Below are 19,374 nucleotides of genomic sequence, written 5' to 3' on the forward strand. Positions count from 1 at the left end.
AAACGCAACCTGTAGCAATTTGGTGCGCTCAGCGCACCGTCAAAAGGACGCATGCGCCGCCAAGTGCATACCTGCGCTCGGCCTGCGTCCCCAGTGCTAAAGATAGGGGACGCAGGACGCATGCAGCATCATGCACCCGTAGGCGGAGCTACCGGTGGAGGCGCGGCAGGGGCGGGGCTTAGCGGCGGCCGTGCGCAGCCTGACGCTGCGGCCGTAAACGCTAATGTGAAACTAGCCTTAGAAGTATATATGTCTTGCTGTCAATCACTTGGTCTTTCTTTAAAGAGGACCTGTCATCGGGACACAAGTGACGAGATTTTGCTTTTTTTTATTCCAACTGCTCCCTTTTTCTCTTTTTTTTTTTTTAATTCTGCTATATAGTTAAAGAGATATAGGTCTTTTTATTTAGTGCTAATTTGTATGGTCATTACCAAAAGGGTGTGGCAGATGATTCCTTGGGGGTGGGTCTATAGGCACCTCTGCATTATTACCCTATGAGCAAAACCCCTTTGTAAAGACTATAAGAATTAGCCCTAAATAAAAAAGCCCATATCTCTACAGCCATATTTTGAATTTCAGAAAACAAAAAAACAAATATTCAGGAAAGCAAAGAAAATAAATTAAGATCAAAAACTGTCCACTTTTGACCTTAGACAGGTCCTCTTTCATATGTTACTGCAGCCTTCAAAGATGATGAAACAACGATTATATTGTTATATTTCAGAATTACTGATCCTATTCACACATTTAGGCAGAAAAGAACATTTCTTGCACTTCAAGCTCTTGTCAACAGCAGCATTTGGTGTGAGAGGACAGAAAGCAAGATGTTTAGTGAAAGAGGAAATGTTAGCAATTTCCTACCATCCCGCCTTATCTTCTATAATTTATTAAGGTGTCTAATAGATAAGACATGTCCTTTGCTGTCCTGCAGTCAGCGCAGAATCGGCTGGGGATGCCTTTCACATGCTGATCAGGAATGGATTTGCGTTTAATAGTGCCTCATTTACACAATGTTGATCATACCTATCATACCTGGCACTGAGATCAGTCTATGCATCTATGCATTTGATAGTCATCGAAAATCCAAGCGGTTTCAATGTGAAATCTTAACATTCAGCTAGGATTACAATCTGATCAAACTGACAGTGACTATGATTAAGTTGGCAACAGCTAAAATCCAAGGTTCTCTAGTTCAGGTTTGGTCTTTTGCTGAAGGCTTGTGAGGAGTAAATTACATATCATTTTACTGTATGAAACTGAGAAAAAGGAAAGTGATAGGGATAATTTTATTCTATTACTCAAAGCCATCTGGTAAAGTAGGGGGAACAAAACTGCAGCAATGACCACACACATTATAACACTACATTTCCAGTTAATCGCCATATATACTCACCATCAGTGGGGCTGAGCCCCCGAGCTGCCGATATCATGGAAAGTGAGGGGCTACTGTGCAAAGATCTGATATAGTCCATGTAGGGATTGATGTATGGATGAGGAGGGCTAAAAGGGGAGTCTGAAGCGGTTGCAGGGTTCCGGTGTGGTGATATCCGTATGAATGGAAGATCTGGATATGTTGGGCTGCTTGCTAATGCAGAAGGCCTGGAAAAGAAAAAAAAATGGTAGTTGTGAACCAAAGGACTCATCTTTGATATTAAAGCAAGGTCTACATTTCATAGAATCATAGAATTGTAGAGTTGGAAGGGACCTCCTGGGCCATCTGGTCCAACCCCCTGCTCAAAGCAGGATTCGCTAAATCATCCCAGTCAGATGTCTGTCCAGCCTCTGTTTGAAGACTTCCATTGAAGGAGAACTCACCACTTCTCGTGGCAGCCTGTTCCACTCATTGATCACTCTAACTGTCAAAAAGTTTTTTCTAATATCTAATCTGTGTCTCCTCCCATTCAGTTTCATCCCATTGCTTCTAGTCTTTCCTTGTGCAAATGAGAATAAAGTTGATCCTTCTACAATGTGACAGCCCTTTAGATATTTGTAGACAGCTATTAAGTCTCCTCTCAGTCTTCTCTTTTGCAAACTAAACATTCCCAAATCCTGCAACCTTTCCTCATAAGACAGGGTTTGCAGACCGGTCACCATTTTGGTCGCTCTTTTCTGAACTTGCTCCAGTTTGATGATGTCTTTTTTAAAATGTGGTGCCCAAAACTGGACACAATATTCCAGATGAGGTCTGACCAAAGAGGAGTAGAGGGAAATAATGACTTCACGTGATCTAGACTGTATGCTTCTGTTAATACATCCTAGAATTGCATTTGCCTTTTTTGCTGCTGCATCACACTGTTGACTCATATTCAGTCTGTGATCTATTAGTATACCCAAGTCTTTTTCACATGTGCTGTCACTTAGCCCTATTCCTCCCATTCTATATATGCTTTTTTCATTTTTATTGCCCAGATGTAGTACTTTGCATTTCTCCCTGTTAAAAACCATTCTGTTAGTTGCTGCCCACTTTCTAGTCCAGACATTACTGGAATGTATAGTAACCAAGACCGTGAATCGTCTGACAACAACCATGACCCTGTCCACACATTTGTCTTTCTTCTTTAAAATGGCATTACCCAGTGCTTCACTAACATGGAATAAGCAGGGGATCTAGGAAACGCGGTCCACATTGTCCATGCTCAAGAAAAGCAGCAGACATTTCAGCAATTTCTATATCAATTTATAGCCTCACATCAAACACACATTGCCACTTGACTTTATAGTAATTACAAGCTTTAACCAATGTTGTTCATGATTAGAAACCAAAGTCTGTTTTCTTTTCTCCTAAAAACAGTGCTGCTCTTGCTCATTTAAGGGTAAGGGTATGCTTCCACTTTGCATATTCCGAGCGCTTTGGACGCAGCGGACACCCACCCCGTCCAAAGTGCTGCCAGTTTTTGTACGCATAGTGGATATGGGACTTCTTAAAATCCCATCCACTATGCTGTAATATCCGCAGCAAATACGCTACATGGAAACATACCCTAAGATGCCGAGCTGCAATACCAAACACTGCCCACAAACAAGGGTGGCACTGTGTGCAGAAGAAGAAACATACTGTGCCTCATTTTCACTCCAATTCCATTTACTGACATTTTATGGATGTATCTAGAAATGTTTTGGAAGGGCCACCTATAAATGCTAAAAATGATGAACACATACTGTACTTTGTTAATGGCAGTATCTTTTATGCACATTATTAATACCCTTTGATCACTTTACCAAAACAGAGAAAAACTCTTGAAGAAGACCAAAGACAGGGAGTCTAATTAAGTAACATGTAGCGAGAAGACAGAGGGCTCCTGAATACAGAGGAAGATGTGTTGTGATAATGGTGAGAGCTGCAATTGGCAGATGTCACCAAAGCAGACTGTAATCTAATGTTAGAGGCAGTTCTGCCATGTCTTCCAGGCTAGACAGAATGATATCTTAATCACAGATCAAAGCAATTCCCCGGAGAGCTCCAGAGCCAATGAAACAAACTATGGTGGATGTGATCCTTGTCTCTTCACCCTCATTCCTCTCCTATCTACAGTATCTGGAACTTGGAAAACTTTGTCTTATTCTCAGCAGAAATTAAAATCCTTGCAAACTAAAATATGCAGACTTAAGAAAAAGTTCAGCATTTTCTATTCAACATTGGTAAAACAAAAACATCCAAAGTCCCCCCCCCAAAAAAAAAATAAAAAACGGCATGAGTAGGCTAACAGGACAAATCTAATTTTCTATGAAAATTGTCCTTCCTGTTTAGGCCAATATGTTTGCTTGAAGGCTTACAAGCCTTTAGAGGTATCAGACAGATTTTTTTTTGTGTGGTCCATACGGTATAATTTTATTACTACCCTACAGTCCAGCAAATGTATTACATCATAGGGAAAACATCTCTTACATACAGCCTTCAGTAGAGCAGCACACGAGGTCCCTGAGGCTCCGTAATAAAGAATACTTTGCAGAGCATCTTTACTTCCAAAATTGTTTCCTTCTTGCGGTCCAGTAATAAAAAGCTGTGTAGTGAGTTCCAGTCATTCTGCACCATTGACATATGACTATTGTCATGAGATTGATGATGCCTTACGCAATGTCCTGAAAAGTCCATCAGACTTGATGAAGACAGCTATGACTAAGTTCCTTCACATTAGCCTACAGAATAAAACTCTAGACGGAATCCCAGCTCACTGTTTGGTTAGTGTTGTGTTGCCTGCGAATGATGCTACTGTGTCATGTAGGTAATAAGACTCTATAATAGAAACTATCCTCTTTTATATTTTGTTGCCCTTAGTAATTAATATTATCTCATAAGATTTTCTTAAAGGGCAACAGTTGAGGGCAAATAGTCAAACATGCAAGATCAACGGTCAAGAAAGAAGTGGGCAGAAGCATCAAAGGCTGCTTAGCTATACGAATACAAATGCTGTGAAAATAATTACACAATCATTAGAAAATGTTACATTGTGATCACTGGTCCTTTTTATTTCTGAACCAGTTATAACCATATAGATCAGTGGTCCCCAACTCCAGTCCTCAAGAGCCACCAGCAGGTCAGGTTGTAAGGATTTCCTTAGTATCGCCCAGGTGGTGCAATAATTGCCTGTGTAGGTGAGCCGATCTCACCTGTGCAATTTTAAGGGAAAATCCTGAAAACATGACCTGTTGGTGGCTCTTGAGGACTGCACTTGGGGAACACTGATATAGATGATGATTTGTCTCTTAGTAAAAGTGGTAATATACATCTAACACAGATGGGCAGACACTACTGTTCATCCTTAGACCTTCTTCTTGTCCCACTTATCCTTCGTATTAAACTTCCATTGGCAAAATATGGTCTCTAAGAATTGAAAAGGAAACCAGGAGGTGCAAAGTAAATTAGCAAACTCCTCCACTCTGTCTACTGGAGTGGGTCATACTAACTTAAAAATTTGATTAAGACCAAATCTCTACCTCAAAACAGTTTTTTTTCCTTTTGTAACTGCATTCTGTTAGAAGCGTATAATTACTACTTCATTAACAGCAGATATGTGGATGCCCACTATAGTGGTTATGGTCATGGAAATTTTTCCCTCTTCCCCTAAAAAAAAAAAAAAAAAGAAGAAAAAAGTCCTACAGATCTGCCCTTCTTTATCCTTTGCTTCTAGCTGATCACTGATCCTATTCTGGGATGTGTGACAAGAGATGATCAACTTTGAAAAAAAAAGATGATTTCCCAATATCCACAAGATGATTATGGTTTATGTGTCTATGTATGGTTGTGATGTGGATTGCAACCTAGTGCTAATGTATTAAATTTGTTGAATGAGAAAATTAAATTCTTAACCAAATTAGATTAGACTGGACACATTTGTACCATCATACCTAACCGTCACTGCTAACTGTCACTGCTAACCGTCACTGATAACCGTCACTGCTAATCGCCACTGCTATCAATCACTGCTAACTGTCACTGCTAATCGCCACTGCTACCTGTCACTGCTAACAGTCACTGCTAACCGTCACTGCTAACCATCACTGCTAACCGTCACTGCTAACCATCACTGCTAACAGTCACTGCTAACCGTCACTGCTAGCAATCACTGATAACCGTCACTGCTAATCGCCACTGCTAACCATCACTGCTAATCGCCACTGCTAATAATCACTGCTAACCATCACTACTAGTCACCACTGCTAACAATCACTGCTGTCACTGCTAATCGCCACTGCTAACCATCACTGCTATTCGCCACTGCTAACCATCACTGCTGTCACTGCTAATCGCCACTGCTAACCATCACTGCTATTCGCCACTGCTAACAATCACTGCTGTCACTGCTAATCGCCACTGCTAACCATCACTGCTATTCGCCACTGCTAACCGTCACTGCTAGCAATCACTGATAACCGTCACTGCTATTCGCCACTGCTAGCAATCACTGCTAACCATCACTGCTAACTGTCACTGATAACCGTCACTGCTAGCAATCACTGATAACCGTCACTGCTATTCGCCACTGCTAACCATCGCTGCTAATTGCCACAGCTGACAATCACTGCTAACTGTCACTGCTAATCGCCACTGCTAACACTAACCGTCACTGTTATTCACCACTGCTAACCGTCACTACTAACTCTGCTCCTCCCCTTCCATCACAATAATCTTTACACATGCTCATCAGGTGCTTCAATAGAAAAGACTGGGTGTGAAAATTGCAACATTTCTAAATTGAAAAATGTGATATCGGGAAAAAAAACATTGAGAAATAAAAAAGTAAATAACATAAAAACCTGACTTAAATAATAGGTCATTTACTGATGACACACTTTCTTTAATTATAAATGGTTTGCTCTTTCTCTTGAGCAAAATCATCTGTCAGGGAGAATCAAGAGTACTGATACACATCAGATGGTCGACTGCTCTTGCTGACATATGCTGGTTGTTAGATATGCCCACCTATTGTTTCTAAGGGCTCATTTGGATATCCGTGGCCAAACATGAACCACTAAAGCACGGACGGGCAGTGGCTCTCCTATCCCAATTGTTACAGCTTCATATATTCCTATGAGGCTGTCATGCTTCGGAGATTGACAGCCAGGTTGTGCATTGGGAACTGATATCCACAATCATCTTATGAGCCCTAATAGTGTAGTACAACTGTTAGGCGTCGGGTTCCTGCAGCGCTTCAACAGGAATCCAGAGCCTCACATTCTGCAGTCTCCCGTTATCTTTCGACCGCAGAGGACATTGCTCAGCAATCCCGGCTTCCCAGACGCTCTGCCCAGACCTGCTCTGTGGGGTTGGCTATTGCTGCCACTTTGGTTCAGCAATGGCAATGCAGGCTGCTCAGCAGCAAATCACTCCAGAGGCTCCCTCTGTAGCTCTACTGAGCATGCGCACGAGACAATCTCCCATTGGAGATCTGGAGCCACATGTCCAGGTCTTTCTCTAGATCTGGTTGGTCCATCTCAGGGATCTGGAAGCGTCCAGAAGGTCCTGGCTATAAAAGGTTTGCATGGCCGCTCGGCCATGCGCTAGTATAGTCTCTAGTTGCTACTGTGTGAATGATGATGGATGCATGAACCTGCAAATGACTCATTAAGATCCCCTCCCTCTGATATTATGAGTGTGTATAGGGACTTAGCTTTAGAGTCAGCGCCAGCCAGTGGCAAGCTATCGCCACAATAAGCATCTACACAGTTCTAGCGTCCGACAGTGCGCCCCATCTTGGGCATTGTCGACTAGCGGCAGTGTCTGTCGCCGCGCTGCAGTCTGCAGCTCCTTTTGGCGTCTGCAGTTGCGACGCCGCACGCACGGTAGAACTAGACGGACGCTGACCCTCTGCCTAGGGCCCAGCTCCTGTGACCATATACCGTGCGTGCACTCCTTTGAGACCTGTGACGCTAACAGGCTCAGCCTTTTTGTGTTTTTCACCTAAGGCATCTCTGTGAGTAAAACAGAGATGGCTCAAAGCACCTGGGTGACGTTCAACCCGCGTGCGTTATACTGCCATATTGTACGTCCGCCATCAGCTAGCAGCAGTGTTAACACCTTCTGCACGGTGGACCCCGGGCGGCGAACGCACTTTATGTTATTTTATATTTAGTGCGTTCCGCCGTCCCTAACACAACTGTGTCACGATACAATGCTCATGTTACTTGGGAGGAACTTTGGAGACACTAGTGGAGCAGTGATATATGTTGCATAACTATCAGATGAGGGTCAGTCATTGATCTTTTAGTTTTTATAGTTTTAATATTATTTAATTATATGGCAATATATATTTTAAAAGTAACACATTGGGCTACTTTACAGAAATAGTAAATGAACAGTCTGTTTTCAATTATCTAATGATGTGACAAAGAAATAGTAAGGCTATTAGGAGAATGCACTTCAGTGTCTCTAGCTCCATTAGTACCAGATACTGCAATGGTCTGAAGAATCTGGGCTATTCAAAAAAGAGGGCATGTCGTGTGAGAACACACAGCTCAGGAAGCAATTAATTTGTCAAACAGCCTTGGGAATCTCACACCTGCAGTCTTATAAATCCATACCACTGCAAACTTAACGGTGCTTCCTGCTCCATAATGACCAAATGGAGCAACTTAGATTAGAATCAGTCTACAATACAAGGGAGATGATCAACGCTGAAAAACCCGATGAGTAAGGGTTCCCTGAGATATCCATTTTTTTCCACATACAAGACAAAAGGACCAAGTTTTAACTATGTTTTTCATGAGAGATTGGTCCAAGTTTCAGCAGTTTTTCTCAGATGAGAAAAAAGGGTTTCTCCCTCTTGTCCTGTCCACAGTGGCAATCCGTGAAAAACGGACAGCACTCAGATGCCTTTCGGATACAAGTTTATGGGTCAGATTTTTTTGTGGACCTTAAGACTGGCATTGCTGAGTTTGAACCTACATTCAGATCCAATTCAGCCATGTCTCTGTAATTTTGCATGGGCCACAAAAAATGATGGCCACGTGGACAGCCCTATAGACTATCATAGGTACAAGTGCTATTCGTGAACAAACAAGAGTAGCGCTGAAAAACTGAGGTCTCAATGAATGGGTCCTAACAGTGCATTTACACTAGTTGATTATCAGGAAATGATCATTCTTAGGATAACTGGCTGCCAAACACCTGATGAATGAGCAAATGTTCATTCATTAAGTGAAATAATGTATAAGCTTGCTTAAAGGGGCTTTCCATATTCAGGAAAGTAAACCCTAAACACTGTAAGATACCTAAAATAACATTCAGATCAGGTACTCACTCACCCCCAGCTGTGTATGCGCAGCTGCAGTGATGCGCACTGTCAAGACTAAAAGACCGGAGCAACGGCAGAGAGTTCCCACAGAACCTGGTGAAGGCAAGTGCCAGCTCTGTTTGATATTTTAGAGCTTTTGGTGTACATCTTCCTGAAAGTGAAAAATCCATTTAAAAATCATTGTTCGTTTTGACGGATAGCACTCGTCCCCGTGTTATTCTGTGGTACTGTGCACATGTCCGATTTTTCTCTTGGACCGAGTCGGCCAGAGGAAAAAATTGCAGCAGGCCCTATTTGTCCTGAAAATCTGATGGCACTCGCCCATTCAAGTTTATAGGTCCATGGAAAATATCAGAGCGCACTCATCTGACATTTGAGTGGGGTCCAATTTTCACACACTGACAATAAAGAGAAGGTGGAGAAACTTTTTTCTTCCCTCCACCTCAGAAAAAAATTAGATCACACTCTGATCACACTTTGATCAAACTTTGATCAGAGTCTGATCAGAGTGTGATTAGCATAACTGGAACCAATTTTCTCAGATGATAGTAAAGCAGTCCTGTGAACCTAGACTAAGGGCCCCGTCACACATAGTGATGCACCAGCGATCCCGACAATGATATGACCTTGTCAGGATCGCTGGTGTGTCGCTACATGATCGCTTGTGAGCTGCCAAACAGGCAGCTTCATCAGCGATGAGCACCAGCGACACACGGGTAACAAGCGATGCACGTCGCTTAGTTACCCGCTGTGTATGTTAGAAACCAGTGCGCTGGTGCAGGGAGCTGGTAACCAAGGTACACATCGGGTTTCTAAGTGCCGTGCGGCGCTTAGAAACCCGATGTGTACCTTGGTTACCAGCTCCCTGCACCAGCGCGCTGGTAACCAAGGTACACATCGGGTTTCTAAGCGCCAGGCGCCGCTTAGAAGCCCGATATTTACCTTGGTTACCAGCTTCAGCTCGCTGATCGCTGGTCTCCCGCCTGCCACACACAGCGATGCGTGCTGGCCAGCGGGAGACCAGCGATCAAAAAAATGTCCTGGCCATTCGAGGACGATCAGCGATACCCGGCAGGGGAGCCGGTCGCTGATAGGTGTCACACACAACGATCTCGCTGGTGAGATCACTGTTGCGTCACAAAATTTGTGACTCAGCAGCGATCTCGCTAGCAAGATCGCTGTGTGTGATTGGGGCTTAAGATACGACGTCAGTGTCTCCAATTGAAGGGTAAATTCAGACAGATAACTGGCACGCATACTGTTGTACTATCACCAAACAATTGCAGATTGCACAATACGCATGGGACAATACACAACAAAGCAGCCAATATTGAATTTGTATGTACGTTATTGTTGGAGGCCATTCTGTTTAGTTTCCTAAAGGGGTTATCCAGGACTAGTTTACTTTTTTATTGGCCTAAAGCCCCCGTCACACACAGCAATCTCGCTAGCGAGACCGCTGCGGAGTCACAAGTTTTGTGACGCAATAGCGATCTCACCAGTGATATCACTGTGTGTGACATCTATCAGCAACCGGCCCCCTGCCGGGTATCGCTGATCATTCTTGAAAGCTCTGGACATTTTTTTGGTCGCTGGTCTCCCGCTGGCCAGCACGCATCGCTGTGTGTGGCAGGCGGGAGACCAGCGATCAGAAGCTTGTAACTAAGGAAAACAGCGGGTTTCTAAGCGCCGCGCGGCACTTAGAAACCCTCTGTGTACCTTAGTTACCAGCGCGCTGATGCAGGGAGCTGGTAACCAAGGTAAACAGTGGGTTTCTAAGTGCCGCGCGAGCGCTCGTCGTCGCTGGTGCTGATCGCTGATGAAGCTGCCTGTTTGGCAGCTCACTAGCGATCATGTAGCGACACACCAGCGATCCTGACAAGTTGATATCGTTGTCGGGATCGCTGGTGAGTCGCTATGTGTGACGGGGCCCTAACAACTTATAGGCAGGCAGTTGCTAACTACCTCCCTGCTGTGCCTGACACTGATCTCTACCGGCTCAAAGCAGTCATAGATTGATCCTGCTGGCATGACTTCTGGATATGGGATGGACCCTCATTTATTAGCGTATAACCCAAACTACATAAATCAATAAAATGCACCACACGTTATTTTTCCCGTCAAAAAGGCCACAGCTTTTATTTAGAATCACATGAATATATTAAGAGTCAGGTGAAATGTAAGATAAGTATACCGTATTCTGAGATCTCCAAGCTGCCTTCCCGTTCAGCAATTGGAAGGCAGTAATCCAGGGGCAGCAAGCTCTGACTTGTGACAGTAGCAAAGCCAGTCCACTTCCATGACTCTAATGACCCTAACAAAAGATCCTCATTTCCTTTGCATAACAGATATATCTCCCCCCTGGATGACGTTAGCATTATCACATCTTTCAGGCTAGCCACCAAAGCTCAACCTATTAACCACCAATGTGTAACAGCGTCTATTAAATTAAAATCATAACTTGCTGCCCACAGTCACCTGACTCCCCAACCGCAATATCACAGCTGTGACAATAATGTAACAATCTGATTTGACTTAAATCGACTTTTAATTTTTTTCTTTCTTTCTTTTCTTTTTTTAATAAAATGAACCTAAAATATATAAAAAGTAACTTAATCCCGAACTCATGAAGAGTCATACTTGCTTAGGAGAGGAACTGTGACTGAAGGATTGATTGTCCTCCTTTGGGCTTAGCAGGGTAATGCCAAAAATGTCAATCAACATGTTTTTTGTTTTTTTTAATTATATGATAATGTAGGAAGGAATGTCACAGATAGAGAAAGGATGTAATAATACACAAAGTTAACTTAAACAGGGTAAGCAGTCATGTAAAATAACAAACATACAATTGCACAGTAAAACAAAGAAAAAGGAGATGGTTGGGAGGGTAATGCTTCTAGCATTTCTTGTGGTAAGAGAAGGAGGATGAGACAGTAATAGGTTATATTTTTCCTAAACTCTTCTTTCCCAACAGTAATAAAAAGCCAGGTACAAAAAAGGACTCCTTTTTCTAAAAGGGGAAACACCCATCCTAATACAATCAATATAAATATAGATAATAAAAACTGCAGTAGTTGAGGGTCCCCCACTCATACAGTCATGTGTCCCCTTCGCTTAGTATTCTGGGGAGTTTAATTCTGCGGCTTCTGGTAATGTCACGTCCTCAAAGCTCCTGCTTGTCTTCCACTCTCTTCTGTTGATGAGGCATTATTGCCGATGTGATGCTGATTGACAGCCGGCTCCCACTGCATAATCTGTGGGGAGTAGGTTGTCAATCAGCATGACGTCAGCAGTAGCGCCTCATCAACAAAGCCGCCCAGAAGAGGAAGAGCTGATTTGTTGACATGAAGCAGCAGCAGTTTGTGATTGCTTTCAGATGGCACTGGGCAAAACAAGCAGGTAGTTAGCAGCTATCTGCATTTCAGCCCTATGAGAAAAAAAGTAAAATAGCCCCAGATAATTCTTTAAAGATGCAGATAATATTTGTTTTAAATCTTTTGTTTTCTCCTCCCCTTCCCCAAAATGCCATAACTTTTTTATACTTCAGTCAGCATAGCCATATACACTGTGTTCCAAATTATTATGCAAATTGGATTTAAGTGTCATAAAGATGTAATTTTTTGTTTATCAAATAAACTCATAGATGGTATTGTGTATCAGGGCTCTTTGGATCACTGAAATCAATCTCAAATGCCTGTGATAATTAGTTTACCAGGTGAGCTCAATTAAAGGAAAGCTACTTAAGAATGATGTTCCACATTATTAAGCAGGGCACAGTTTTCAAAGAATTTAGGAAATAAAAAGGATCTCTCTGCTGCTGAAAAGCATCAAATAGTACAATGCCTTGGTCAAGAGATGAAAACATTAGATATTTCCCAAAAACTTAAACGTGATCATTGTACTGTTAAGAGATTTGTGGTTGATTCTGAGCACAGACATGTTTGTGCTGATAAAGGCAGAATGAGGAAGGTTTCTGCCAGGCAAGTTCATTGGATTAAGAGAGTGGCTGCTAAAAAGCCATTACAAACAAGCAAACAGATATTTAAAGCTGCTGGTGCCTCTGGAGTCCCTCGAACCTCAAGATGTAGGATCCTTCAAAGGCTTGCTGTGGTGCATAAATCTACTATTCAACCACCCCTAAACAGTGTTCACAAGCAGAAGTGGTTGCAGTGGGCCCAGACATACATGAAGACTAATTTTCAAACAGTCTTGTTTACTGATGAGTGTCGAGCAACCCTGGATGGTCCAGATGGATGGAGTAGTGGATGGTTGGTGGATGGCCACTATGTCCCAACAAGGCTGCGACGTCAGCAAGGAGGTGGAGGAGTCATGTTTTGGGCCGGAATCATGGGGAAACAGCTGGTAGGGCCCTTTAAGGTTCCTGAAGGTGTGAAAATGACCTCTGCAAAGTATATAGAGTTTCTGACTGACAGCTGTCTTCCATGGTATAAAAAGCAGAAACGTGCCTTCAGGAGCAAAATCATCTTCATGCATGACAATGCACCATCTCATGCTGCAAAGAATACCTCTGAGTCATTGACTGCTATGGGCATAAAAGGAGATAAACTCATGGTGTGGCCACCATCTTCCCCTGACATCTACCCTATAGAGAACCTTTCGAGTATCATCAAGCAAAAGATCTATGAGGGTGGGAGGCAGTTCACATCAAAACAGCAACTCTGGGAGGCTATTCTGACTTCATGCAAAGAAATACAAACAGAAACTCTCCAAAAACTCACATGTTCAATGGATGCAAGAATTGTGAAGGTGATATCAAAGAAGGGTTCCTATGTTAACATGTAACTTGGCCTGTTAAGCTATTTAACTCCAAAATATCCGTTTTATTCAGTGAATGTGACCTCCTAATGCTGCAAATTCCACAAATGAGCATTTTCAGTTCTTTAAAACATATCAAATGTTTAGAAATTCTACTGTGCCTAATAATTTGGAACAGTGCAATTTGTGTTTTTAATCATTTTGGAGATTATACTGTTATTATTGGGAGGTTTCTTCAACAAAATTTGATGTATACTCTAACCGGTGATGACTTTTATTAGACTTACTGTCATTTGTACCGACTATTTAGGAAAATCAGAGAAAAATATCATTTGCATAATAATTTGGAACACAGTGTAGAGACTTGTCTTTTGTGAGATGAGTATTAGTTTTGATTGAAACCATTCATTTTACCGTATAATGTACTGAGAACATATAAAAAAAATTCCAAGTGGGGTTTTGTTTTTTTGGGTTTCATTAATTGTGCATTAAAAATAAACAGGTAACATGATTGCAGATTTCAGTACGATTAAGGCGATGCCAAACATGCATAGTTAATTTACTACTTCACTTTATTATAGCCCTGGCGACACTGTATGCTCTCATTATCATTATTCATTGGGCAAAATATTCATTATAATTAAAGGGAACCTGTCACCTCGTTTTGCTGCTATAAGATGCGGCCACCGCCTTTCAGGGCTTATATACAGCATCCTATAATGCTATAGATTTAGCCCCCGGTCCGACCTGCAAGATAAGAAAAATAAGTTTTATTATACTCTACCAGGGGGGCGGTCCGGTCCGATGGGTGTCGCAGGTCCGTGTCCGGCGCCTTCCATCTTCATGCAATGTCGTCCTCCTGCTAGCTTCATGACTCGCTACTGCGTAGGCGTACTTCTCTGCCCTGTTGAGAGCAGAGTAAAGTATTGCAGTGCGCAGGCGCCGGGAAAGGTCAGAGGCCCAGCGCTAGCGCACTGCAGTACTTTGCTCTGCCCTCAACAGGGCAGATCAGTACGACTGCGCAGTAGCGCGGCATGAAGCAAGCAGGATGACGACATTGCATGAAATTGGGAGGCACCGGACCCGAGACCTGCGACACCCATAGGACCGCCCCGGGGTGAGTATAATAAAACTTATTTTCCTTCTCTTTCAGGTCGGACCGGGGGCTTATCTACAGCATTACAGGATGCAGAATACGAAAGTACAAAAGGCAGTGGTCGCATCTTATAGCAGAAAAACGAGATGTCAGGTTCCGGCCTCGTCCAGATATCAGTAATTTTTTTTCATCAGTGTTTTTGATCATATTTTATCATTGTTTGTTCAGTGTGTCAGTTTTCTTGTATGAAAAAAAATATATAATATGCTACATTTTCCTACACATTGAAATGTTAATCACGGAAAAACAAATGGACTGCACATGGCTGGCAATGTGTGGTGGCATTGATTTTTTCACAGATCCACATACTTGTATGGATAACTTTGATCCTTGACTCAGATGAAAATTAACACACAATCTAAAAAAATGGACATGTTAACAGCTCCATAGATTATAATGTATACATGTTCTATCTGTTAAAAAGATGGAAGGAACACAGAATTGAAAAAATCATGTATAAATATGTTGTCCCGTTTGAAATATTTTCAGCCCAGAGCGGCAGTCACATGTAAAGTAATAAACTGACCATCAATTATTTCTCCAACCCCGGGGATGGACGCTACCTCTCCGCCGCTGCTCCTGATCAACTGCAGTGGTGACTTAAAGCTCAGGGGCTCCTGTTGTCTTCCTCAGAAAAGCTGCTGACCCGAGTGATTGGCTGCCGCGCTGTTGACATGAAGCCGATTAACGGAGATCCAGCAGTAGTGGTGAGGCAGCGCCTGACCCAGGTATGGTAAGAAAAGCTAAGTTTGATATTTTATATGTCACTGAGCCTATTGGCTCAAAAGATTTCAAAGGAAACAACCACTATAAGGCCGGGGTCACACTTGCGAGTGCAATGAGAGAAACTCGTGTGAGTCTCCCCCCTCAATACCCAGCACTGCCGCCGCCACTCGGGACCGAAGTCTGTGGCTGCATGTCTTTCTATGCAGCTGAACGCTCCAGTCCGATCCACCGGTGGCAGTGCCGGGTATTGAGCCGAGAGACTTGAGCGAGTTTCTTGCATTGCACTCGCAAGTGTGACCCTGGCCTAATAGGGACTATCTGTCAATTCATCATGCATCTTGCAATTTTATAAACAACCACTTAATGGTGATGCCCGTTTTATGATGCCCATGTATCTTTGTAGAACATTCAAAAAGGTTTTTATTGTGCGATAATCCCTTTACCTTTGCCAATTAGAGTATTTTGAAATAAAAAAAAACCTTAACAGTAGTATGAAAAGAAAACATCTTTCTTTACAAATCCAGCTGAAGAGCCAGGTATTGTATCTTTAGGGTAGTATCTTTTGTTAGGCAATTATGCTTTGCAAATGTTCCCAAGGATATTAGCGGAAAGCTTGTATGATTAAACGTGCACTTTCCTTTGAGATTCATTTCATAGGGCTCTAAATACTGCATGGAAATTTCCAAGAGTCTGTAATCATTTAGATGAAGATAGGGTCTCCCTCAGACCAAAGCCCGGTCGTCAATGATTAGAACAAACAGAGCTACATATCAAGGCGAAATGCTTTAAACTGAGCCTCAAAGTTCTAATACTGAAGGACCTTTTCACAAGTCACTTTACTGCTATTAGACGATTCCACATTTACATCGTTTTCCCCATCCAGGTCTCAGCTTTTTTATCTGTATTCTTTCAAATCCTGAAATTGCTTGGATAAGAGTGAGGTATTTTTTTTCTTTTGCATTTCTAAGAGCAGTCTGAACTTTCAGTGGAATTGAAGAGGCTTTGTGTCAAGTACAGCTAAATCCAGCCTTTCCGTATCAAACCACTGCGAGAAAATTACTGTGAGGATGATAAGGCTGTGAGATATAATAAAAAGTGACTCTACTCAATTTACACTGCAATATTGGTATGACTGAATATTTCTCATTCAGGTGACTGATAAAATCACTAAACTGTATTGCAGATAAATAGAGGAGGCTTCTGTCAAGAATAAACACCATTAATCATGAAGTCTCAGCCACAGCGTGGATGTGCTTAGTACGGCTGTAGACGCCAGGCAAATATTGCATGTAACCTGCACTTTTTTCTCTTTCTTCTCCATCTCTATGCTTAACCTTATAACCTTTGATTATTTTTTTTTCCATTGAAGAGAAGTTGGACAGTTGCTCCGCCGACCGATAACCTCCTAATGACTCTGGACCAGTCGGAGAGTGGCCGCAGTATCTATCAGTGGTGTGTAGTATAATCAGTAAATATAAAGAAGGTGGCCAGGAATGGCTATCTAAGGATGGATGACTCTATTTGCTTATGCATTACCTATTAGCTGATCCCAGACCCATTTAAAAAAAAAAAAGATTGACTTATATTGGCAAAATTAGTCATCTTTAGCGGTGTAACGTGCCTTCTGAAAACGAAAAGTGTTGAAACGACTGTTTAATACGTTACAGAGAATCAAATAAAAACAATTTATGCTATTACTAATGTATATAATTGTAATTTTTTACATTTATCGGCAGGGAAGAGGGCATTTGAGGCCTAGTTAAAGCTTCTACTGTAAGTGACCAGACTAAAGCTGCATTTACACCGGCCAATAATCTTTCAGATTCTACCATTAACAATCCATTGTTTACAATAACCGTAATGTGACTGGGATGAGTGACTGCATGCGTCCTATAAACGCTCATTCTTCGAACACGGAATCGTTTATACGAGCAAAAAAATTCTCCGTTATCCTTGAAAAATTGTGAATGGAGACTGTTCGCTTGTTCAACGATTAGATAGGCAAAAAGTAGGGGTGGAAACTCAAGTCAAGGGACTTCTCTCAGAGATTGGTTGATGGTGTTCGGAGGCAAATGTTCAGCAGCAGTTAGAGCATTGGAGCGAGCATATATTCGTGCCATGTTAATAAATGAAAATGTTACTGTTCATATAATACCGTGAAATTAATTTTATTACAATTTCTTTGTACAGGATCAAAGGAAATATTCGTACAAGACTTTATGAATTCATGTATTCGAGATAAATAGTATCACTTATGGGGTTGACCGTTAAACACTAGTTTATTAAGGTTATCTGCCGGTGTGATCATATTCACGATGTTACATGTTACAATATAATGTTTAACCATTCCACTAACGACTCCAATCCATTATAAAGGCTTGTCTGACATAATTTCCTTGTCGTAAGTTACAATCGCATCATTCATCATTTAAACAATTATCTGCTTGAGGAAATGAACCCTAAGACTTTACAAACAAACATTTTTGCTATTTTATATTACATATATGCTTTACCCTTCTTGAACATGTTCTATGATCATTTTCGTTGACCGAACGTTACTTTTTTGCACCCAACACGAAAGATAACAGTAAACTGAAAAAAGCAAAGGAATGAGGACACTGTAGTTCCTTGCGGAAGTCATTTAGATGGTGTACAAAAGCTAGTAATACAGTATGAGCCATACACTGGGAGTACTTCAAAAACAGTTTACTAGTCCAGGGCAGCTGTAAGTGGGGACTATTAAAAAGATTCAGAAATCAATCCCTTTACAAGAACTTTGGGGTTGGCGCCCAAAGGAATGTCATTCAAGCAGAAAATCAGATGGAAAGGAGGGGTGATGTTGGAAGAAAGAGACCAGGGATCCCTATGGGAAGAAAGACAAAATAAACATTTTTACAAAGGAAACAAAGACCCCTTTAACAATAGCCCTCCAAACACTTGAGTGCACTGGAACTTTACTTTGAGCACAGTTCACAAAAGCCTAAACAAAGGACACCCTTCACAGAAGTAAATTTTCTTCAAGACAGCAATGTCCAACCCTGTCCTCTTTCTCTCTGTCTCTTATTACACTCATTTCTTGGACTACCGAAGTATTGGCCCTGATTTATAAACCCAAGTATTTGCCCTGATTAATAATCCTTTCAAAATAGCCCATAATGCATTATGACACACAGTCATTGACATTTTAAAACATTATTAATATATGAAATTACTGCAATTTTTATAACTAAATTTTAACAAACAATATTTAGGGAAAATTTGACATTATCCTCTACTAGTTGCTTAAATATCCCCTTGAAAGGTAGGAAAATATGACTAAGAAAGTCTTTGTTTAAAAAAAAAAGTAAAAACAAAAAAGAAAAAGAAAAATAGTTGAAAAATTGACTGCAACTTCCATGAAAGTCCTCCACAGAAAAATCACACCTGCTGCTGACCTAATGCTTCCAACATTTTTACTTTCATGTATGAATCGTGAAAAAATTCCAGACCTTTCTCAAAAAAGATTAAACTTAAATATTGAAGGCATGAAAAAAAAACCTGCTAACCTTAGGAGCCACTTTCACCGGTCCAGATGCCAACTTGGCTCTTTAGGTAAGCAATAGGAACAGTTATACTCCTTAGTAGAAAATAACCCAAAACGTTAGTAAACAAATTGCTACAATGGTATATTATATTCTATAATATGGACTATTCCTGACCTCAAATAATATCATAAAATGGAAGCAACTCATACATAATCCAGTGATTGGGTGCATCTGGGTATACAACCTGATCTAAGTGCAGCATGATGAAGTATGAAGAAAATATGAAATGCATTATGAAATAAAGTATAAAAACAGTATGATGTAAATATATTAAAGTATTAATAGAAAATGAAGTCCCGCATGAATACAGTGTGACGTCAAGTAAGAATACAGTATGAAGTATAGTATGAATGTAGAATGAGGTACTGTATGAATACAATATGACAAACTTTAAATACAG

At 41.4% G+C, this 19,374-nt stretch overlaps 1 protein-coding gene across 5 annotated transcripts in view; it reads right to left on the bottom strand.

The window, feature by feature from the left end:
- GLI3 (GLI family zinc finger 3) overlaps positions 1 to 19,374 on the bottom strand; it is a 318,573-nt gene that overhangs the window by 104,020 nt on the left and 195,179 nt on the right. For all 5 annotated transcript variants that reach the window (XM_073550017.1, XM_073550020.1, XM_073550019.1 and 2 more), the window contains one exon: positions 1,394 to 1,599. In XM_073550017.1, coding sequence (XP_073406118.1) covers positions 1,394 to 1,599 — 206 coding nt within the window. The remainder of the gene's footprint in view (positions 1 to 1,393; positions 1,600 to 19,374) is intronic.

The sequence above is a fragment of the Dendrobates tinctorius genome, unplaced genomic scaffold (genome assembly GCF_039654945.1).
Source record: "Dendrobates tinctorius isolate UK_male_01 unplaced genomic scaffold, ASM3965494v1 ptg000162l, whole genome shotgun sequence".
NCBI lineage: Eukaryota > Metazoa > Chordata > Amphibia > Anura > Dendrobatidae > Dendrobates > Dendrobates tinctorius.